This window comes from Acomys minous (assembly GCF_964271855.1).
Source record: "Acomys minous genome assembly, chromosome: 10".
Lineage (NCBI taxonomy): Eukaryota > Metazoa > Chordata > Mammalia > Rodentia > Muridae > Acomys > Acomys minous.
Genome location: NC_140491.1, coordinates 95274926 through 95299206, shown reverse-complemented (window position 1 = coordinate 95299206; position 24281 = coordinate 95274926). Strand labels below are relative to the sequence as shown.

General features: G+C 40.9%; 1 protein-coding gene across 7 annotated transcripts in view; it reads left to right on the top strand.

Annotated features, from left to right (window-relative positions):
- Positions 1-24281, top strand: part of BAZ2B (bromodomain adjacent to zinc finger domain 2B) — a 223544-nt gene that overhangs the window by 150424 nt on the left and 48839 nt on the right. For 3 of the 7 annotated variants that reach the window (XM_084799790.1, XM_084799789.1, XM_084799787.1), the window contains exons 8-13: positions 2163-2363; positions 2535-2930; positions 9014-9614; positions 13057-13117; positions 13704-13812; positions 15099-15158. In XM_084799790.1, the coding sequence (XP_084655916.1) occupies positions 2163-2363; positions 2535-2930; positions 9014-9614; positions 13057-13117; positions 13704-13812; positions 15099-15158 (1428 nt within the window). Of the gene's footprint in view, positions 1-2162; positions 2364-2534; positions 2931-9013; positions 9615-11444; positions 11721-13056; positions 13118-13703; positions 13813-15098; positions 15159-24281 lie in introns of all 7 variants that reach the window. The other 4 variants (XM_084799792.1, XM_084799788.1, XM_084799791.1 and 1 more) reach the window with 2 other exon arrangements.

Here is a 24281-nt window from a genome sequence, read left to right as displayed (position 1 = left end):
TACACACACACACACACAGACACGCATGCATGTAATGAAAGCATTGACATGTTTTTTTCTCCGCCAATTATTGCTGACTCCATACTCCCTAGCTTTCTAGCCTGTATTAAGCCAGAAGTGGTCATTTCAGCTTAGACGCACAACTTGCTGTGTGTGCTTAGAAACCATGACTGTAGACACTGACTGCAAAGGAGCTGATCCTCTGCCAAATGGTAGATCTAACATTAACACTGTTCTTTCCCTTTGGCCTTCATGCTGTGGTCTTTCTCACTGTGCTGTTCCCACACCACCCAGATCCAGTTTCCATAGTTTCCATAGCGTCTGAGGGAAGGAGGTTGCCGCCCACAGGGAGTGATGAAGTGGCCAGACCCCTGTTGGAGGCTGTGTCTGTGGAAGCTGAAACTACAGCTTCGCTTTGGTGTCCCATTGTAGCAATCAGCTTTTATTATTGTTACATACTATATACTTTTATAGCTCTTCTCGTGATTTATCTTTTTATCCAGTACTCATTCCTTTTTATTAAATATTTAGTATTCGTAAATTCCTGTTTGGATCCAATTTCTTCCATATCCCCCTCCCAACTTCAGGTGCTTGCTTACCTTGCTCTTGCTTGTATGTGCTCTTCCCTCGTCTCCCTTTTCCTCCCCTCTCTCTCCCTGTCCTCCACGTTACCCACAGAATCCATTTAGTGCTGCCTGTGTGTACACCAGCGTAGGATCGTGTACTGGAGCCTGAACCACCCCTCACTGACCGCATCGCTAAGAAAAGTGTGTTGGCCTTACCCAGTGGCCATCAGTTGCCAGGAGGTTCTCAGGTATAGGTGAAACTACAGTCATTTCCCCATCCTTCCTGGGACTGTGGCCGGCTTGCTCTTCTGCAGGTCCTATACGAACAGTCACATGTCCTCAAAATACAGTTTCATTACAGGTATCTACCCCTTCTGACTGTTTCTTAAACACAAGACTCGTTCATTGGTTTGTTTGTTTTTCGAGACAGGGTTTCTCTGTATAATAGCTCTGGCCTTCCTAGACACGCTTTGTAGACTAGGCTGGCCTGAACTCATAGAGATCTGCCTGCCTCTGTCTCCGGAGTGCTGGGATTAAAGGCGTGCACCACCACCACCTGGCTAAGATTTTTTTAAAAAAAAATATGAATTATATTATTCCTTTCTGTTGGCTTTTAATAATTTTCCTCTAAATATCCTAGAAATTATCTCCCCCCCACACACACACATAAACCATATGAATTCTTCCTTCCTAAGAAGGTTTCACTATGTAGCCCTGGCTGGCCTGGATTCCCTATGTAGATCAGGATAGTCTGAAATTAATAGAGATATTCCTGTCTCTGCCTCTGCCTCTGCCTCTGCCTCCTGAGTTCTAAGTTGATTGACATATTCTTATAAAAGATTATATTCCTTGGTACAGCTTCATAAGTCTTTTTCTGTCCACCTTGTCTTCCATGTGTCCCTCAGTCCTGGGTGCACGTGCTTGCGTCTATATTAAGACTCTCCTTCCCTCTGTCCACCATTAGACTTAGTGTACTGCATGCACACAGTTATATTATAGTAGGTACTTTAAAAGGTCAAGGCTTGTCTGCATAACTGTATAGATGAAGGCGGCTGACACTAAATCAAGGTAATTATTTTGTGGACTGTGTTTTTGAAAGTTGCAGTATTTGAATCATAGCTGCTATGTAGGTAAATCTATCTATGTACAATATTTATATTTAATTTTTCTATATGTGACAATATCTACTGTTAAAGCCATACTTTATGCTTTATGCATAGGAATAAAGTTAGTACATTAAGTATCACAATAGAATTATTTGATATAGTCTTAAATAAAAAAATATACATTTTCAGGTTACAAAACCCCTCCCCATCCCATAACAATTTTTAAAAAATTATTTATTTTTTTCCTAACCATATTAATGGGACAAAAACATTCAGTAACTAGCCATTTCAGGACTTCCTTCCACTTTCTACTGATGATGTCCTGTCAGATAAGTTAGCTGATAATAACCCTTATGACAAATGATTTCTCTTTCTTAAGATGGTGTTTTAATATTGAAGATATCATTTGAAAAGTAAAATATAATGCCTTTTCCTGAAACCTGAATTTTTAAAAAAGGATAGTCTTGCCAAATAACGGCTCTTTCTCCAGAAACCAAGGAAGAAGGCTATGGAAAGTTCTAGCAACAGTGATAGTGATTCAGGCACATCGTCAGACACCTCAAGTGAAGGCATTAGCAGTAGTGACTCAGACGACCTGGAAGAGGAAGAGGAAGAAGATCAAAGCCTTGAGGAGAGTGAAGAGGACGATTCTGACTCCGAGACTGAAGCACAACACAAAAGTAGCAACCAGGTATTGTACTACGGTGCGCAGGGCTCATCCCCAGTGAGGGCTTAGAGGCTTCGTGTCAGCTCACAGCCTGGTCAGCTTCTCAGACAGAACGCTGCGTTTACGGGTATTTGCCATGTCTTTGCCACGCATGATTAGTGAAACTTCGTCAACTGTTTTAAATTTTATTTCCAGGTGCTATTACACGGTATCTCAGACCCGAAAGCAGATGGACAGAAAGCAACTGAAAAAGCCCAGGAAAAAAGAATACACCAGCCATTACCTCTTGTGTCTGAATCCCAGACCCAGTCACCATTCCAGCCCCAGCAGAAGCAGCCTCAGGTTTTGTCACAGCAGCTTCCATTCGTTTTCCAAAGCTCTCAGGCAAAGGAGGGATCTGTGAACAAACACACCAGTGTGATACAGTCGACGGGACTGGTGTCCAATGTGAAGCCTTTGTCCTTGGTAAATCAAGCCAAAAAGGAAACTTACAGGAAACCCCCAGGCCCTTCTCCCGATGTCCTCACAGCAGGGAATAAAAATACCTCTGAAGAATCTAGTTCTTTGACCAGTGAATTGCGATCCAAACGGGTAAGCTAACTATTCCATGTACCAGAGTTTTATCGCTAGAAAACAAGTGGGGGCTAGGTTATAGCTCAATGTAGTCACGCTCAAACGTGGAGCCCAGCACTGGGCTTGAATCTCAACTCTGGGAGAGGAAAAAAAGATTTTATGTTGTGGATGTAGCTCAGTGGTAGAGAAAGACCCGGGAATCTTTCTCAGTGGTAGAGAAAGGCCCCTACATATCCCAAAAATGTCTTTTCTGATTATATATGTGAGGCAGATACCTATATCTATATATTTACATATAGATATCTGCCCACATACTTCTGAAAACACTCTTGTGCCATCCCATCACCCTCCATCCCCTGCCAGGTAGAGTACATGATAGTTGAATGAGGTGTGTTTTTATAGTTATTTTGTTTAAAATTATGCCTCTTTATTTTAGTATTAATATGTTCTGTGTTGAAGAAATAAACTCTTATATAATTGACCTTTACTCCTAGAATTGACAGGTTTTTAAGAGTCTCTTTTAAAGACCCTTTCCCAGTGGTGCTACAGCGCTGTGTGCCTGTATCTCTGCCTGCTCTAAAGCCTGAGGCAGCCATTGCTTGGTTGGTTTGATTTTTTTTTTTTTTAAACACCCTTGGTTTTTTGTTTTTGTTTTGTTTTGTTTTTCCAGACAGGGTTTCTTATGTAGCCTTGACTGTCCTGGACTGGCTTTTTGACCAGGCTGGCCTCGAACTCATAGAGATCCGCCTGCCTCTGCATCTCCAAGTGCTGGGATCATAGGTGTGCACCACCACACCTGGCTTGGTTTGATTTTTAAAAATTTTGTACGTCTGTGGTGCGCGTGTTTGCTGTGCAGGTTGCAGATGTCTGTGCAGGCGTGTGGAGGCCAGAGAGGATGTTAAGATATGCGGCTCCTCCATCAACCTCCACTTCTTTCATTTTAGGTAGGGTCTCACTTAGAACCAAGAACTAGGTTGACAGCCAGTTAGCTCAGTGATCCCCAGCCTTTTCCCTCGTCCTACTAGAGGTATCATTTTGACATCACAGGGATAGGTGAACACAGCCAACTTTATGTGGCTTCTAGAGATTTGAACTCGGGTCCTCATGCTTGCACAGCAAGCGACCTTACCACCGAGCCATCTCCCCAGTACTGGCTATTGATCTTTTAGTGCCAGTCCGTGTTTACTCGTTAGCTAATATCATCTATAACTGTTACTAATGCTCTTAGCTCCACTTTCAAGTGATAAACTTGAGATTTATAGAACTAATCTTATACAACTCAATTACTTTAGTAATTCAGTTTTGTATAACAACCCTCCTAGGACCACGCTGCTCATTAGTGGTATAGTTAGACTCTGAATATAGGTTATTTGGTGATAGAATCCCTAGTCCCCTTTGTTCATTTGCTTGTTGACATTTTTATTGATTTTGTGTGTAGGTACATGTGTGTGTGTGTGTGTGTGTTCACAAGCCCCACAACAGGTGGAAATGAGTTCCTTCCTTCTGTCATGTTGAGTCAGGCCGTCAGGCTTACTGGGCGGCCCTGCTAAAGGCTGAGCCGTCTAACCAGCCCTAGATCACCACTTAACCATATAGCGAGCTGCCTCTGTTTAAAAACAGAGAAGAAAAATTCACCATGTGCCTTTCATCAGCCCTTCTGATGCTGTTCTGAACTGGGTCAAAGAAGCAAATGACTTCGATTAAATTTTCAGGTCTGAAGCCAAATTATGAATCAGATCATCTGGGAAAGTTTAAGGAAATTATTTTTCAAAGTCATTAAATCAGACTGCGTTGTGGTTTAACTAATGTGTGTGACTTTTAAAGGGCCTCCTAGGTAATTGAAATATGTGTAGCCAGATTCATAACCGCCAATCTAAGTAGAATGACCAATGGTACCAGAGCATCATTTGTACCATGCCCCTCAAACACAAGAAAGTGTTATCAGCAGCCCACGGTTTACTTTCTAGTCGCAAACTCAATGAGAAAATCAGGCTGTTTGGCTTTCAACTTTAAACTTTTCATTAATGTATCCACAGAGCTATATTAAGAGTTACTTTTATTCCAAATAATTACATGTTTGTGGTTTCCTAAATGTTGCTTTAAATAATTCTATGAAAGAATTCCCATCTGGGGAGATGGTTGTCTGGATAGGAACCGTTTGGTGTGCAGGTGTGAGGGTCTGGATTCTTGGCACCTGCCTAAGAGGCCAGACCTGGTCCATGTGTGGCTGTGGCCCTCCTCCCACTGTGGGGACTGGAGACGGGAGGATTGCTTGGGCTTGCCAGCTGCTAGCCGACCTCCAGATTCAACAAGAGATCCTGGCTCAAAGCATACAACAACAGAGGAAGCCACACAGTATCCTCCTCGGCCCTCGTACATGCAACAGCACACTAATGTGCACATGCACACATGCACATCACACATACAAATAACAACGCAGTTACTGAATAGCTATTTATTAAATGGGTTGCATATTTACTTACTAAAGGCAGTAAAGATGGTACCTGTACACATGCAGCCCTGTTTCTATACTAAATTATGTAAAGAAACTCTGTATGGCTTAAGTTAGTCTTTTTCTATTGCTATAACTAATGAAACTTGAGGGTAAAAGGACTTCAGGCAAGCGGTCTCATTAAAATCCACGTCCTTACTCTCTAGAGGTCATTCTAGAAGTTACACAAGCTACTGAGATGATGATTAATTGTAAATATTTTATGTGACCAGACATCTTTTTTCTTTAATGTGTATGGATGCCGTGTGTGGGTGCACACGCGTGTGTGTGTGTGTGTGTGTGTGTGTGTGTGTGTGTGTGTGTGTGTGTATGCTGCACATATGTGTGTGCATACCTCATGCTCTCAGGGGGCTCCAGGCTCCTGGAGCTGGAGTTGCATGTGCATGCTCGGAACCAAATCTGCATCCTCTGCAAGAACTGCAGGTGCTCGTAACCACTGAGCATCTTGTTTTGTTTTGTTTTGTTTTGAGACAGGTTTTCTCTGTGTTAGCCTTGGCTGTCCTTAACTCACTTTGTAGACCAGGCTGGCCTTGCACTCATAGCGATCCACCTGCCTCTGCCTCCCTGAGCACTGGGGTGAAAGGCATGTGCCAGCATGCTTGTCTGTGTTGCAGAATATTTTATCAATTTTTTTTTGGAAATAATTTCTTTATAGAACACTATAACATACTTAATTTTGTTTATTTTTAATGACAGTCTCTTGTTCCATCCTATTATCCAATTTGCTATTAATTCATTGCCCTTATCATTAGTCTTGATGTTGGCTTATTTCTTATCATTGATTCCTTCAGTATCTACATGGTGAACACGTGATTCATATTAATAAGTGTGATTATTACATATAATAAGGATTTATTTTGCATTTGCTGGAAATAAGATAAGGGATAATAAAGTAAGACCTTAGATGTAGAAAAACCCTCCAAGCCTGTCTCTTCCATACACTGCACGTGGGTAGTTGATGCTTTAAGACAGCAATTGTCGTCACTATTTTTAAGATACTTTTTCTAATATCAAAGGGGTTAAAATATGTACTCTTAAGATTAACTGACAGTAGCCTTGAAATATAATGCAACAATCTTTGTTTATTCCTGAAACCCTGTTGGTATAAACTAATGGTATGAAAGCCTTTAGAATTATAGGAAGGAGCAGTTGCTGAAAATGAAAATATGAATGAATAGTGTAAACTTTCCTTTCCTAGAACCATTTGGCCCCGTGTTACAAGAAAACATATATTAGTAAATGGTTTGTTATATGACAACTACATTCTAAGAAATGAAACACATGGGATTTTTTTTCTGCCAGAAAATTATATCTTAGATTTATAAAAGTATTTTATCTGAAAATCATAGTACAAACAGGAAAGGGACATACTGGATAAATAACTACTAATTAAAAGCTTTGTGAGGATTTATATTTAGTATTTAGTTATATTTAGTAGCATTTGTTTACAATGCGTTACTTGACTGCTGTCATTTTCTTCTGTGTGACTGTTTGCCTGTGTTGATACGGCTTGTGTAGCACATGGGTGCTTGGTCCCCGAGGCATCAGAAGAGAGGGGCAGATCCTCGAACTCAAGTGATAGGTGGTCATGAGCCACCATGCACTCTTGTCCCCTGCAGGAGCAACAAGTGCTCTAACCACTGAGCTATCTCTCCAGCCCCTAATTTTAGAAATTAACAAAATAAACCCGGCAGTGGTGGTGCACACCTTCAATCCCCGCACTCGGGAGGCAGAGGCAGTTGGACCTCTGTGACTTTAAGGCTAGCCTGGTCTACACAGTCTTACAGGACTGCCAGGGGAAGACAGAAACCCTGGCCCCTGAAAAGAAAAACAAAACAAAATGAATTAAAATTATATTTTAATAATTCTAAATCATTCTACATTATCTTAATCATAACAGTAAATTTTACATTAAAATGTTTTGGGGGGTAGTTCCTTTATAAAGATTGAATTATTCTCTTATTTATATGTATGGGTGTTTTGTTTACATATATGTCTGTGTGCTACATGTGTGCCTGGTACCCAGGCAGGCTAGAAGAGGTTATGGGAAAACCCCTGTCCTTGATCTGCAGACAGTGTGAGCTGCCATGTGGGTGCTGGCATACAGTGTGAGCTCCCATGTGGGTGCTGGCAGACAGTGTGAGCGGCCATGTGGGTGCTGGCAATTGAACGCAGGGCCTCTGGAAGTGCAGCCAGCACTCTCTCCCAAAGTAATTACTTCAGGCTTTTCATATATAACTTTTATTTTATTTAGAGAAGTAAATTTTATGATTTGACTGTCTACAAAATTTTCTTGATAATTGTCATTCTTTTGAAAGTTTACTTATTCTGCTCTCATGCAGGGTATTGAACCCAGGGCCTTGCATATGCTGGGCAAGTACCCAGCTACTAAGCCTAGCACCTAGTTCCTCATTGGCCTCCCAGTATCGTAAAATTTTGCATTGAAAATATTGTGTAGCTGACTATGATGGCCTGTGTCTGTAATGCCAGCGGAGGCTGACGCAAGAGAGTTACAGTGGGTTGGAGGGCACTTTGGGTAGCGATGAGCCCAGGCAATAATAAACAGAAGAGTTCCTAGCTCCAGAAGTCATTTGGTAGTCTAGTGTTAGTTTCAAGCGAGTTTCCGGTTCCGGGCTGTAAATAATGTTTCAGGAAGACCGTAAATGCCAGCATCTGCTTCAGAAATGTATCAAAAAATGGAAATAACTCCTTAAAGCATTATACCTAAAGACCTATCTAAACTAAGAAAAATTAAAGAAGGAAGTCTTTCAGGGCACTTGCTTTACTCCTAAAATTTGGGATTTAGAGGCAGGGAAATTCAGGAGTTCAAGGTCAGCCTAGCTATGTGAATGACACTTGGGAGCACCATAGGGGTCAGGTACAGAATGTTTCTGACTAAGATGAATTCAGGAGACTGCCACGTTAGGGCTTGAAGTGTGGACCTTATTCATCTGTCTGAAATACTTCATCATTGCAAACGACTTTAGTGAGATGTGGAGCAGGAAAAGTGCGACATGCTGCTGGCCTTAGCAGCAGCCCAGACCAGGTGGAAAGGTCAGCTAGGACTGCTTATGAAATAATTTGCACATTACTGACTTTGGAAGGCTGGCAGTGCTCCCAGAAGCTAATCAAAGAAAACCAATGTAATATAAATTTGCATTCTTATATAGTATTTATTGGAAGTTGAGCAGGAAGAATTAACAGCATGGCCTAAATTTGAGCAATATTTAATGAAAGAATCTAAAGACAGGGTAATAGACAGTTGGGTTGGAAGGCAATTTTTAGGATTTCAGCATTGGATTATTATGAAAATGGAGCAGCAGTCAAGAGAGTGGACAGTCAAGAAGTCCATGCCTTTTGAGTGGTCAAAATAAACACAAGTGTGATTCTACTGAGTCTAGCCGAGGCTCGACAGCCAGCCAGCTGTCATGGCTGACACTCCGTGCCCGTCCCTGTTTCCCTGAGCAGCTCTAGTGTGAGCTGTCATGGCTGCCACTCCTTGCCCTGCCCTGTCCCTGTTTCTCTGTGCAGCTCTAGTGCGATTGTTTCCTGGCCTGTCTCATGTTGTTTTTAATGTCTGTTTCACCAGGAACAATACAAGCAGGCATTCCCATCACAAGTAAAGAAACAGGAGTCGGCGAAGAGCCTGAAGAAGGTTATTGCAGCTTTGTCAACCACAAAAGCAACCTCTACTTCACCAGCACATCCAAAACAACCGCTAGAAAACAACCACCCCAACCCATTCCTGACCAACGCACTTTTAGGTAACCACCAACCAAACGGAGTTATTCAAAGCGTCATTCAAGAAGCTCCTTTAGCGCTCACCACCAAAACTAAAATCCAGAGTAAGATCAACGAAAACGTGGCAAGCAGCACCCCCTTTTCCTCACCTGTCAATCTGAGCACAAGTGGGAGAAGAACTCCTGGCCCGCAGACCCCGGTGCTGCCCTCTGCCTCTCCCATCCTGCACAGTCAGGGCAAGGAGAAGGTGGCCAGCAGTACCGCAGCCCCAGGCAAAGCGCAGCATCACTCCCATCCTGCAAAGTCTTTGGTGGAGCAGTTTAGAGGAACGGATTCAGACATTCCCAGTAGTAAAGACTCAGAAGATTCAAATGAGGAGGAAGATGAAGATGATGAGGAGGAAGATGAAGAAGATGATGAAGAGGATGAGTCTGATGACAGTCAATCAGGTTGTTTTCTGTTTTTCAAATTTGAAGCTTACTTTTAAGTGTATGAATCAAGATGTCAAAACAAAAAATCTTAATTTACTTGACTTGAAATCATTGCCTGTTTCTTGTAGCTGATAAAACAGGAAAGTAACTGATACCGCAATTCTAAGTTAAATCTTAGATGGTCAGTCACCTGGCATGAAATGACTAACTGTAAATTGGGTATGGTGATGCAGGAATCAGTTTTATCTCTTTCCTGAATCATAATTTTATTCAGGACCACTTATCCATGGTACAATTGTTATTCTTCTCAAAAATAATTTTGAGCCATGTGGTCGTGGTGCATGCCTTTAATCCCAGCTCTTGGGAGGCAGAAGCAGGTGGATCTCTGAGTTTGAGGCCAGCCTAGTCTACAGAGCGAGTTCTGGGACAGCCAGGTGTAGGAGGGTTATTAGTTCTTTTAGAATTTCATTCAATATTTTTGGACAAGTCACCCTGTCCCTTTCTCTCCCCTCATATTAGATAAATTTTACCCTCTTTTGCTACTCATTAAAACATTACTGGATATCTTTAACATGGAAAAATTTTCACCATGGTCATTTTAAAAAAGCCCAAAACTTTAAGTCCTTTTTGATATCAGAATTTATTAGTAACAGAGAGTCATGAACTTATGCCTTGATTTCATTTACTCTTTAGTTTTTTTAAATATAGAACTTGCTTTTAACGCACAAAATGGAAGACAACTTACAATTTATATATAGTAATTATATAACTATGTATGTATTTATGTTTGTGTGTGGATTTGTTACTAGTCAGCCATAAATATTTTTAGTAACTACTATGAATAGGAAAATAGTCATTATGCAATTTTATGTCCTAATAATGTAAAATCCTGAAAGGCACCATCAGTATCCATAGCTTTTGAAAGCTAGTTTTTATTAACTCCGGTGCAGGCAACAACACCAGAGCAAACAGTACCACCTGGACGCTGTTCTGGGCACCTTTTTGGTACAGTCCTGTGTTTATCTAGAGCTTAATCTGGTCTTGTATGTCACTTGTCTACAGGAGTATGTGCTAACATATGTGTAAACATAGCAGACTTCACAGCCAGGAGACCTACCTCCTTTAGCTGTCTTTTTTCCTACGAGTTATCTCTGCTTGTGAGTTATTTCTGAGCACAGTTTGTGACTCTCAAGAAGCATGGTGGAGTTTTCACCCAAATAGTAAAACTACAGCTAAACCAACAAAACCTGGAGCCAAAAGCACTCCCTAGAGAATTGTTTTGTTAATGCAGATAGAAGGCTGACGGGGCTCCAGGACATGGGGCTGAGCTCAGGAGACGCAGCATACCCAGGACTCGCCAGCTTTCCTTAACTTACCTATGTTTTCTCTGTTAAATTGAAATTAATTTTGAAAGCATTAAGCAGAACTGAAGTGTGAATAATATCATGTGGGAACTGTTTTATGATTCAAATGTTAGATAAAACTGTTTTAAGAGAGATTTGAAGAACTGTAGTCAACATAAACTTTACTCAAATAGCTTGCTTATAAGATAGTAATTTTAAAGGCCGGGCATGGTGGCACATGCCTTTAATCCCAGCACTCGGGAGGCAGAGGCAGACAGATCTCTGTGAGTTCGAGGCTAACCTGGTCTACAAAGCGAGTCCAGGACAGCCAAGGCTACACAGAGAGACCCTGTCTCAAAAAAAAAAAAAGTAATTTTAATATTTGCACTTTCTCTTGGGAAATGGCTTGCTTAAAGCTTCCATTGCAAATACTGGCTCTGAAATGCTCCCTTAGGTTGTTGGTTATGACCCAGTTGTAATATACAAGTGCTTCTCTACTTCCCAGAATCAGATAGTAATTCAGAATCAGATTCAGAGGGCTCAGAAGACGACGATGAGAAAGACCAGGAGGAATCAGATAGTGACACTGAAGGAGAGAAAGCTGCTGCAAGCCTGAATCAGACAACCTCGGCTGCCAAAAGCCTCACAGCTCCCTCGACACCTCACAGCCTCCACATAGGAGGCCCCCCAGGCTCGGCTCCCGCTGCCCTGTGCTCTGAGCCTCAGGCGCCTGCTTTCCTTGGCACCTCTTCTTCCACACTCACTGCAAGCCCACACTCTGGTACCTACACTTTATTTTTATGAATGTAAAGTGAAAGTCAGACTGCAGCACCAATTGCTGTCTGCAGTTTTCTGGAGATGATCTCGTTGTAATCATATATTGAATCTGGATTTTAAATTGACTTAAACAACATATTTTGAAAAGATTTAATCCATTGCCTGATATTTTAATTTTTCCCTGTGGTTTCTATTTTAAGAATATAATTGATGATCCCTCTTGACTTTTGAATACTTTCTTGTTTTATGTTCATCCTTTCGTTTAGTGCAGAATTCAATTCAGACTTGGATTTTTTTGTGTTTTATATGAAATGATCACTTGGGCAACTAAATGCCTTCCCACTCACTATATAACCTAAGTCTTTTTTTCTTTTCTTTTCTGTTTTTAGTGAGTAATATTCTAAGTCTATAACATACTATATTTTTACATATTTGGTTTATTATAAACTTCTAGGAATTTTCATTAAAAGTTCCTACATTTAACAATCCAATCTATATTCTTACTCAATGACTAAAAAAATATGGGTTCGTATAGTAAAGTATTTTTGTACTGTTTTATACTTATTTTACTCTCAGCACTTTTGAATTTTTGCTTTTATTTTCAACAATCAGTCATGATGTCCTACTCATTTAATACTTATTTGTATTTGTAAAACATACATTTTTCCTTTTTTAAATTTTTATTTATTTATTTATTTATTTATTTATTTATTTATTATATATACAGCACTCCACCTGTATGTACACCTGCAGACTAGAAGAGGGCATCAGATCACATTATAGATGGTTGTGAGCCACCATGTGGTTGCTGGGAATTGAACTCGGGACCTCTGAAAGAACAGACAGTGCTCTTAACCACTGAGCCATCTCTCCAGCCCCGATTTTCCTTTAAAGATATACATCTAGCCACAATCCTCTTCCTGTGTGGTTTTGATTAATTAAAGTCCCGGTACTGTTTTGGGCCATCGATATATATGCACATAGAAATATTTGAGCCAACTTTTAAAATTTGTAGCAGTTTATAGACTTCCAAAGAGGACAATGAAACCTCTGCCAGCGGTTTCCCTCCATATTGTCTTCTCTACCCTTGATAAGTAAGAGAGGAGCTACCCAGTTTTACTGTCGTGGAGAAAGCCCAGTGTCTGTCATCAGGCCTGAAGGGGAAGTAACTTCTGTCTTACGTAGTATGCTTTGTTGAAAACCATCTAGAAGTAATACACTTTTCATAAATGTACAAATAATCTGTTATTAAAACATGTAAGAAGAGCAATTTCTGAACTATCAGAACTCTATCCTCTGTCCGTTTGAGTATTTCATGCCCTGGTTGACTTTTCTTAAAGGTACAAGCAAAAGACGGAGAGTGACGGAGGAGCAGGAGCTGCGGGTCCCCGTGGAGTACGGGTATGCGACAAGGGCTTGGCTCCCGTCGTGTGCGCATGTCGTGTGTATGCTTGGTTTCCTGTGCTGGCCTCGACATTAGTGATTAGAGAGAAGAAGAGCCATAACAGGGCGAGAAACTAGTTTACCAGAAAGCTGGAAGCACACCCCGTGTCCTATGCGGGTATTGCAGGGTTAGGAAGGGCTCGTGTGACCGGAAGGGACCAGCAGCTGGTCACATGTCAAAAGGATAGGAGGGATGTGTCAGAAGGCTACCAAGACAGAAATAAAAGCCAGTGTGTGCTCTTCACACTTGGAGCTCTCTGCTGTTGCACAATTCATGTGCACTGACATCTTACACAAGTGTCGAAGAGCTTGAAGTAATTTCCAGATTTCTATAAAATTTAACAGTTTCTTGTTTTCAAGTCTTTAATTTTATAGACGAATTAGCTAAAACTCTAAATCATTTTAAAATGAATGTACTTGAGTCACATGACTGTATGTTTATTTTTGGTTTTCATTTTTTTAGTGTTTTCTGAAAAGCACATGTACTTTCTAAAAGCGTAATGAAATTCAAGTTTCTTATGATGCTCATTTTTGTTGTCTGTAGCTGGCAGAGAGAGCCAAGGGTGAGAAACCTCGGTGGGCGCCTTCAAGGAGAGCTGGCCTACTACGCTCCGTGTGGAAAGAAGCTTAGGCAGTATCCTGAAGTGATAAAGGTAAGTACGCTTCTCCATGCTCCCTACATTGACTTCTGATTAAGCCAAGGGGAAATGCAGTCTCTTGTCTGGGTCTAATGTACTTAACCTAAATTGCCTCTTCGTAGCATATGCAAACATTGATGTCTTGAAAGCTAGCTGCACATCAAAGCTGGCTTATAAAGACGTAAGGTTAAAAAAAAATGCGATTTCTTTTTTCAGTATCTCAGCAGAAATAGAATAGTGTATGTCACAAAGGGCCATTTCAGCTTCAGCATAAAGATAAGAGTGGGTGACTTATATGAAGCCAGAGATGGACACAGAATCTGCCTGATCTCTCTCCTCTCTCTCTCTCTCTCTCTCTCTCTCTCTCTCTCTCTTTTTCTCTCTCACACACACACTCACACACAAGCACACACACACACACATGTACATGTGTCTTACCCTTACATCCCCTCTGCTCACCCTCCACCCCCCTGTTCTTCTCAGAGAAGGGGAGGCCTCCAAGGGAAGCCAGCCAGTCCACCCTGGCCCCTCAGGTTGCAGCAGGGCCAAGTGCATCCTCTTCCACTGAGGCCTGACAAGGCAGCCCAGTGAGGAGAAAGGGACAGGATCTGCCTTTTAAAGAAGTCTTTGAACCAAAAAGTTAACAGCGCTCTGCCTGCATGTACACCTTAAGGCCAGCACAGGGCATCAGATCACACTATAGATGGTTGTGAGCCACGGTTTGGTTGCTGGGAATTGAACTCAGGACCTCTGGGAGAACAGTCAGTGCTCTTAACCTCTGAGCCATCTCTCCAGCCCCTCTCACTGCATTTCTTTGTTTGTTTTTTATTTTTGTTTGTTTGTTTTGGTTTTTCAAGGCAAGATTTTTCTGTGTAGCCTTGGCTATCCTGGACTCCCTTTGTAGACCAGGCTCTCACTGCATTTCTTAACACATCGTTCTGATGACCTCACTGAGGCTTCAGCCAGTGCAGTTTTAGCAACAGAGAGCTTTGATGTAGTACGTGTTTTTCATATTTAAGTAAGTTCTTTCTTGCTTATTAGTTGAATCAACAATTTTGTACTTTATAAAGTATAACAAAAATCTGCATTATTAGCGTAAAGTTTTACCCCAGATAGGTAAAACAGTTTTAAGAAGCCAGTCTGGATAGACAATTCATAGGACACTACAAAGAGGGCTTCAAAAACCTCATGGTTTCGGGGCAGGATCTGGTCCGTCTGTGATCCGCTGTTGCTATTTTTTTATTAACTTGGCACAAAGAGATCCTTGGTATTAGGTGAGTGGAATTTCTAATGTTTTACAGGAATGTGACTTTAAATTAACTACACCTTCTGAACATACCACCACAGGTCCCGCTGAACTTGTAAGTTAAATATACCTTACACTGACTCTCCAAAAACAGCTTCCCAGAGGCCTCATCTCTGTGATGTCTCCTTGGCGATTATCCTGTTGCTCCTTTCTCTTTTTTTTTTCTTTTTTCTTTTTTCTTTTTCAAGGCAGGGTCTCTCTGTGTAGCCTTGGCTGTTCTAGACTCACTTTGTAGACCAGGCTGGCCTCGAACTCACAGCGATCCACCTGCCTCTGCATCTGCCTCCCGAGTGCTGGGTTGTTGCTCCTTTCTTATATTTACCTGTAATGCTTATTAAAATCTTGTTACCTTTACCAGCACCATTGAAAAAATCTATAATTCAAGGAATGATGAAGCCTAGATTGTTGCTACACATGCATAGTCTTGTCATGCCAAACAAAATAATGACCATTTTCATCATTTCCTTTATTTATCATATAGACAATTATAACAATAATATATCTTATTTGCCTTATGAAATTACGGCAAAGTTAAAATGAGATAATATGCTATAAAATGTTTCAAATGCTAATTCGACACTTGTTTTGTTTTGTTTTGTTTTGTTTTGACAAGGTTTCTCTGTGTAGCCTTGGGTGCCTGGACTCACTTTGTAGACCAGGCTGACCTCGAACTCACAGAGATCTGCCTGCCTCTGCTTCCCTGAGTACTGGGATTACAGGTGTGTGCACCGAGCCCTGCTCATAGTTGTTTTCTTGATTGAAGCTCTTCTTCTTTGGGCCAATTGTAAGGCACAGAAATGTTTTTGTTTTTGTTTTCTTTTTGGTTTTTTAAGACAGGGCTTCTCCTCTGTGTAGCCCTGGCTGTCCTAGACTCACTTTGTAGACCAGGCTGACTTTGAACTTACAGAGCTGCTTGACTCTGCTTCCCCTGTGCCAGAATCTTCAGCCTGGCTGGTATTGGATTTTTGAGACAGAGTTTCTCTATGTAGTCCTCAATATCCTTTCTCTCTCTCTCTCTCTCTCTCTCTCTCTCTCTCTCTCTGGAACTAACATTTTGTGTGTGTGTGCGTGTGTGTGTGTGTGTGTGTGTGTGTGCGCGCGCCGCACAAGAAAAGGTGGGCATTTCCATCTTGATGTAGACTTCAGTGTAGGAAGTTAGAGTTCTCAGAAGATGAAGCAAATCCCAGGTCACATTGCCTCAGTAAGGCAGAGCTGTGAGTGCTCGTGTGAGCAAGCATGCTGGAGCTAAAAGTATGCTGGAAGTATGTTCTGTACACATATCAACAGAACCCATCTCTCACTGTCCCTGAGAGCACTGTGCTGTCTTCTGCTCTGTCTTCATACTGCTGGCTTTACGATACAAATCTTGAGTTTTAGAAACTTCTGCATAAAGATACAGGGTTTCTTATTTTCATTTTTGTTGTCATTTGCTTGTTTTTTGTTTTTTTAAGACAGGGTTTCTCTGTGTATCCCTGGCTGTCCTGAAACTCACTTTGTAGTTTAGGCTGGCCTCAAACTCACAGAGATCCATCCACCAGCCTCAGCCTCCCAAGTACTGGGATTAAAGGCATGTGCCACCATGCTCAGCTCTTGATTTATTTTTTAAAATTAAAATTCATTTCAACTCAGTTAGTCATCAGATTTTTTTCTTTTTTAATCTTAGTAAGTCCCAGTGTTTTAAATATACTTGTTACACACTAGCTTTGTTTTTTTTAGCCACAATATTTTGGAAAGTAACTTTTAGAAGTGTTTATTTTTAATCTTTGGTTTATGTATCAGGTCTTTGTTTTATTTATAACAGAATCATCTTTATTTTTTTAATTGAATAGATTTTTGCTGAGAGGAATGCTAATTGATATTCAATACATGAAGGGTTTTTGGTATTCTATCAATAGTAATTAGACTTAATCTATAAGGCGTCAGTCCATAGAGCAGGATGTTCTTTGATATTCAAACACAATCAGTGTTGATCCAAATGCACAATGTCTTGTTGAAATCAATCCCAGTTAGGAGTTAGAGAAGCTGCTGAAGCTGTGCATGCTCAGCTAACAACACGTCAGAGAGTGCACAGGAAGATAACGCAAATTCTCAGATCACTTTTTAGTTCAGAAAAAATTTATTAAGTTAAATTCATTTTAAGGTACTTTCAGAGAGCTAGGACTAAAGGTATCCAAGGAAATGTTTTCCTTAATGAGTCAGAAAGGTTCCTGCTTTCAGAATTTTTATAGGTGCAAAGCCTTGTATATTTCTATATGTTGTATTTATGTGATTAAGGTGTAGGATTAATTGGAAATTTATATAATTCTGTAAGAGTTTTCTGTGAAGATTAACAGGTTATCATTTTGTCAGACTAACTGATGTGGAAGAATATTTTTCTTGTAGTGATGAAAACAAATGATTATCTAAACTAGAAGCTTCTTACACCATTTCTCAGATATGATCTAGGCTGCCACCTGACCCAGGCTCCCCACCTGACCTAGGCTGCCCACCTGACCTAGGCTGCCCACCTGACCTAGGCTGCCCACCTGTCCCAGGCTGCCCACCTGACCTAGGCTGCCCACCTGTCCCAGGCTGCCCACCTGACCCAGGCTGCCCACCTGTCCTAGGCTGCTCACCTGACCTAGGCTGCCACCTGTCCTAGGATGCCCACCTGACCCAGGCTGCCCACCTGACCTTGCATTTCAGACCTGGATCTCTAGACTTTCCTGTTGACCACAGTTTTGGCCCAGTGACTTCCCACTGAGTACCTTGCAGGCAGGGGTTTCCTATGGTTAGAAACATTCACAGAGGACTTGTTCTTTGACTTGTTGGTGATTTTCTTCTTGGCCATGGAGGTTACCTTTTGAACTTGTGGTCAGTTCCAGCCTCCATGTCACAGCAATAGGGATGGTCTGAGGTGTGATCACCAGTGTGCTTTGTGATGAAGCTTTTACACTGGAGGACCAACACCACATTTCCAGATTTCCAGAACTTCTGCAGTTCACCAGCAGCCAGCAAGTACAAAGCAGGAGTGAAATTTGATTAGCTAACTCTTTGGAGGATATAAAATACTGTTTCGCATGCACTCTTGTCACACAGTAGTAGTTGTTTTGTGTGTAATATTTCTAACTTTATACAAAGTGTATAAAAGCCTAATGACTAACCATATATTAAAATCAAAAGTGCATTATACCCAAAGGAGCCTAGTGTGGCCCTGTGTGCCTGCAGCCACAGCAGTGGGTGAAGAAGGAGGGAGGACTCCAAATGTGACGCCTTCCTGGCCGCCATATTGGGTCTGTGTCTTAGAACACAGCAACAACAACAAAAATCCAAAACATGAAAAATTACAAACACATCAAAATTGATAGTAGCTTTAATTGCTCATGGCAGAGTAGATATTTTAGTTTTCTTTTTTGTTGTTTTCTGTGTCCTAAATTTTACTTGAATTAAGTATAGAATGTGGAAAATATTTTTCCCCAAATAATAATACCTCTTACTTTATAGTGCAATGAAGCTAAGAATATGTTATTTTTCAAATGCAGGAAGATTGAACATAAAGATTTTAGGTGCTACATGTATGATAAATACATACATACATATATATATATATATGTATATATATATATATATATATATATATATATATATATATATATGGTGTTTAAGAACAAATAAATGCTTTATGAACAAATTTATCTACTGTCAAATTGGCAGCTTTCCTTGGGACTATTTTTTTATATCACATTTTTATTCTTTCTTTTATGGCATGCCCAGGAAACACCAATTGTTATTTCTAATTTTATTTACAGCATTTCAATAATTAAAAGCATTCCAAAACTCTATCATATAGATAAAACTTAGGAGGTGATTTCTGCCAGTTAACTGGTTTTGTTCAGTATTCAGGAGCTTAAGCTAGTTATTATAGATGTATTTGGCAATAGCAAACATTTGTTGAAAATAATGATTGCGTATATTACAGTAAGATAAACAGTAAGAACCATTTTAACTATGTGAAATCTTAAGTGAAAAACAACAATATAATGGCTATCTTTCAAACAACTGAAAGAGATGCCCGAAATTCAAGAGAAGTAGGCTTTAAAAGGAAGGAGACCAAACTGTTATTCAATAAGAGTCTTGTTTGAGTTCACGCATACGGTGAGAGCTCTGTAAGATCAGAGGCTGGTTAACACTGTGCTAGCTAGATTTCAAATGCATTTACCAGGCCAGGCGTGGTGGGGCATGCCTTTAATCCCAGCACTTGGGAGGCAGAGGCAGGCAGATCACTGTGAGTTCGAGGCTAGTCTGGTCTACAAAGTGAGTCCAGGAAAAAGATCAAATGCTTTTACCAGTTTCCATAAAAACCCTGACTTAAGGGGCAATTGACTTCATAAAACAAGGGTAGCTCTGAAGGCCTGCTCTGCCAGCCAGCTGCCTCCAGCTCAGTCTCCGGCAATCCTGCCTCCTTGCTGCTCTCTGTGGGAAAGATGCCAAGAGATTTGTCTTTACAGAATTCTGTTCCATTGCATCATAAAATACTTGTCGATCCTTATGTTTGTCATTATTTTTATTTTATTTTTTGATTTTGGTTACCAAAGTAATAGAAAATGTTTGTGCCGGCTGGATAAGTTTGGAAGAGTTATTTCTCTCACCTGCATTTGCCTCCTAAGAATACAGGGTGCAGTCACAGTGAGGCGCCATAGCTGGTGGCAAAGACTGTTTAGAGGTGTCTGGTGATGCACTCTGATAAGCATTTGTGCAAATTGTCATAAATGAGATATTTAAGAGTCACTTTTTAAAGGATTCCACAATTTTCACCAAGTATGTTCAGAAGCATTTAGGACATTAAGTGTCTAACTCAGTCTAAGAAAGAAACAAAACAGAAGACAGTACAGAGTTCCTCCTACAGGGAGGACACAGCACGGAAAGATGTACAGCAAATGAGTCCTCATGGTTCAGAAACTTTCTGAGAATGTTTTTGAAGGACTCTATTTAATGGCATAATATGTTTCTTTCAGGAAATAACCATTTTCAATCACTTCACAGATATTTATGATAAATAACGTCCCCAGATTTTCCCCAAAGACATTTTTTGTTCCAAGAGGAAATTGTGAAACACCCCTGTTACTGTAGAAATGAAGCTGAAAGCCTAAATCTGAAGAAAAACTAATGTTAATGGAGAAACCAAATAGTCAATTAAAATGCAGATTAGGAAGAAGTTGTTACCGGGCAGACTTCATCCCTTCCTGCCACGTCCAGCTATAGAGAAAGTGCTTTTCTAGTGAAAAGTCAAAGCAGCCCTTGTAATAATTCGGGCAACACGTGGCCTTGGGCACAATTATAGTAATGGTGATTATTTGAAATTAAGTAAAGAACAAAAGATTGGGAGTCAACAACCAGAGTTCTAATCCAGCTCTGCTGTTAACTGCCACCCCTGTGCACCCTAGCCTGGCCGCATATGGGCCCTGGGAACATGAATGACCCGCCCGGTCAGGGGAGGCGTCTGGGGAGTTATGTCACTGCTTTACCAGGTAGGATGTTATTGTCTAAAAGTCAGCAAGGCCAAGTGTAGAGTTATTGAAGGTCATTTTGAAGCCATTTCTTCTTTTCACATCCTTTGTTTGCTGAACTGAGCCCAGAAGTCACTCAGTCCTCCGCAGCTGTGAACTCGGGGGTCACCTATTTGCTCCATGGGACAGCATAATCAACAGTATGGAGATAATTGTATCAAACTACTCCTTTCCCCACTGTGTGTAATGGGTGACATCCCTCGTCTCCCAGAGAAAGCTATTCTTGGTCTTTATAGCTCTTAAATGCTACTCAAAATAGTGTGTGGCACTAATGAACTGTGTCACGGGGAGAGACCAAGGCTGCCTGGTGCCCTTGGTGTGAGCTACACCAAGCTCTCAGCACTGCTCTGGGATGTGGGAAGCAATGGCAACACACCAGGCCCCGGAACAACCGGTACAGCCCCACTTTCTCCATGTTAGTTTTAGCACTTTTATTAAATTGTAAATTGTCAGAATCTTTGAATGGTATTTGATACATGTGCTTCGCTCGTGTCCTGTGGCTTTCTTAGGCTTGTAGCCCATGCAGTTCAGTGTCCCATGTCACACGGAAGCACCGAGCCGTATTTCCCTCCCTCCCCTGAAGTGCACTTGCAGATGTCAGGTGTTTCCCATCTCTCCTCTTCTAAATCGGAGAGATGGCTCAGCAGCTCAGAGCACTTGCTGCTCTTGCAGAAGACCGGGGTTCAGATAACCCCAGTTTTAGGGGCCCTGCACCATCTTCTGGTCTCTGCGAGCACCAGGCAAACCTGCAGTAATACTGCAGTACGCAGGAAAACATTCATAAACATCAAACAAAAATAAGCAAAACTTTAAAAATATATATCTCATTTGTATTTTAGCCACACTTTGAACACTATTTCATGTACGCTATTAGGAATAGATTTTAAAAGTACACTGTTGGGTAGAAGTTTTTTTTTTTTAAAGTTTATTTTTAAGCTGTTTTTAAATTTACTAAGAAGTATTTAGAGATAAATCTGTTCACTAAATGAGTAAGAATTCTAAAGTTGTCATAACAAATGTCTTAGTCTAGATTTCAACCAAAAACCACAGCTATTTTACTTCCAAGATGTAAGATGGTAAAGCTCCTCTGTGCCAGGTGCAGTGCTATATACTTTGAACTCCAGCGGAGACAATTGGATGTTTTAGAAGCCAACATGATCTACAAAACAATTACCAGACCAAGCAAGACTATAGTGAGACTTTGTCTCAACAACAACAACAACAAAAATCAGAACCTCTTATTCACATCAAAAATACAGCATCTCAAGTGTTAACTTGGGAAACCATCCCTTAGAGGCATGAGTGGAGTTACAGCTCCACACTGAAGTCTGCGTGTTAGTGCTGAGAAATTGGGCAGATGGACCACTTAGGTTATTCAACCCTCATGTACTCATTAACTATTGACTTATATACAGTTTTCCCTTGGATATAAATCAGTTTCCAAATATTTAAAATCAAACAATATGGAGCAAGAAGTGAAGAAGACATCAGGACACCATGTCGGTGCAGGACTGAGACGTGAGAGCACCCCCCCCCCCCCCGACTGCCTAAGTTTTCTGCTTGGCGTCCGGCTTTCCATTTTCATACCCAGGGGGTCTTGAGCTTTTGTGCTTTCTCCTGTAGGATGCAAGCCTTTGCCTTCCCAGATAGAGACTTGGGTGATGTGCGCCTGCTCTGTTGAGACATTTCCAGCCCTAACTTGTCAGTTCACTGCTGCTCATGGTGTGGTCCCGAGTCATCCACACTAGGGGAGCCTGAGCCTGAGAGACCTACACATGCTGCTGCTCAGTCAGGCACGGTGGCACAGGAGAGGCAGGCGGAGCTCTGTGAGTTCGAGGCCAACCTGGTCTACAGAGTGAGTCCAGGACAGCCAGGGCTACCCAGAGAAACCCTGTCATGAAATCTCTCCCTCCCCAAATAAAAAGCTGCTGCTCTGGGGCTAGAGAGAAGGCTCAACAGTAGGAGCACTGGCTGCTCTTCCAGAGTCCGTGTCTGATTCTCAGCAGCCACAGCGTGGCTACAACCATTTGTGGTTCCAGCCCCAAGGCATCCAGTGCCCTCTTCTGGACTCTGCAGGCGCCATATGTTGAGCACATACGTCCACATACATCAGACAAAACACCCATACGTGCATGTAAAAAAAAAAATGCTGTTTTCTGGACTGTAAAGATGACTCAGTGGGGAAAGGGACTCAGGAACGCATGTCATGGTGGACAGAGAGAACAGGCTCCATGAAGTTGTCTCTGAAGAGCACACCCAATCACAGAAATAGTAGTGACAATTTTAGAACTGAGAAACGCTGTACCTGTCCTTTCAGGGCAGGAGTTGTAGCTCACCTTTGGTAATGTGCCACACAGCGCATTCTTAGAGAGTCTGACTTTACAAAAGAACGCGTTGTTGCAGTCTTACGATAGAGTTGTGCTTACCACGCTTCCTTTTTTATGTTTTCCATGCTGTCAGTCTTAAGTAAAGTGTAAAAGAATATAAATTCATAGCTCTTAAAAGAGGGATTATAAAATAATAAACATAATCTCCATGATGTCTTTTTTATATTTATCTTTAAAAAAAATTTTTTTTTTCCACTGAAACAGGGCTTCTCTGTATAGTAGCCCTGGATGTTCTGGAACTCTCTTTGTAGACCAGGCTGGCCTTGAACTCACAGAGAAAGGGGTGCACCACCATACCCGGCTCTATCTTTTAAGTCTTAATAAAGAAAGGTTATTTCTAGGAAACATTTTTTGTCTTAACCCTCAAAAATTAAGGGAAGAAATGAATGTTTTCTACTAATTCTGGGTAAACAAAGCCAACCTCAGGTAAGCTAACATTTTAGCTATAATTTCTGACTCACAAGAAAGAGCCAGTGTACATGAACCAGGTATTATGAATTAAATTTACTTTTCCTAAAGAGGTGGGTTTTGGAGAGCCAGGCCATATGTCCTGACCCACAGCTACTTGACTGTTAATGAGCTAAAGTGGTAATATAAGCCTGAGATCTCCTAAGGATTCTTGTTTTCTGAAATCCAAGAGTTCAATGGCATTATGCTTCCTCAGTCCCAAGGGCACGGATGTAAACCATAAGTCACGGCTGTCTGGTACATTCCATACACCAACATACTCTCTTTTTTGACTCAAGCAGGTTTTTCTGAGCGGATGTAAAAGTAATTACATAAAAATTATATTTGAAAAAGAAAATATAGTCATATAAGACCCTTAAATATTGCCTTAAAACAGGTTTTCATGTTCATAAGATGCTCTTAAAAGAGAATGCATATTGTTTACAGACTCATTGTGCTTTCTTGTCACTGGTCACAAATGTCACTTTAGTTATTTATCTGGATCTCTATGATACATGCTGCTTTAATGCCTAAAATCCTAACCAGGAAGTGAAAACGTAGAGTAATACCAAGCTTCCTGACTGATGGCTTTCCGCTGAAGTCCCATGAGCCTGAAATGCAGTCAACACAATTGATTCTGCTAACTTTTTTAATCTTTAAAGACTTTTTTTTTCAAAATGGATATAAAATTTATTTTAACATACAAATCACTGAAGAGCTAGTGTTATACACTGTTTTTAGCAAATAGATGTGGAATATATACAATAATTTTTTAGTCACATGTTTGCCTTGATACAG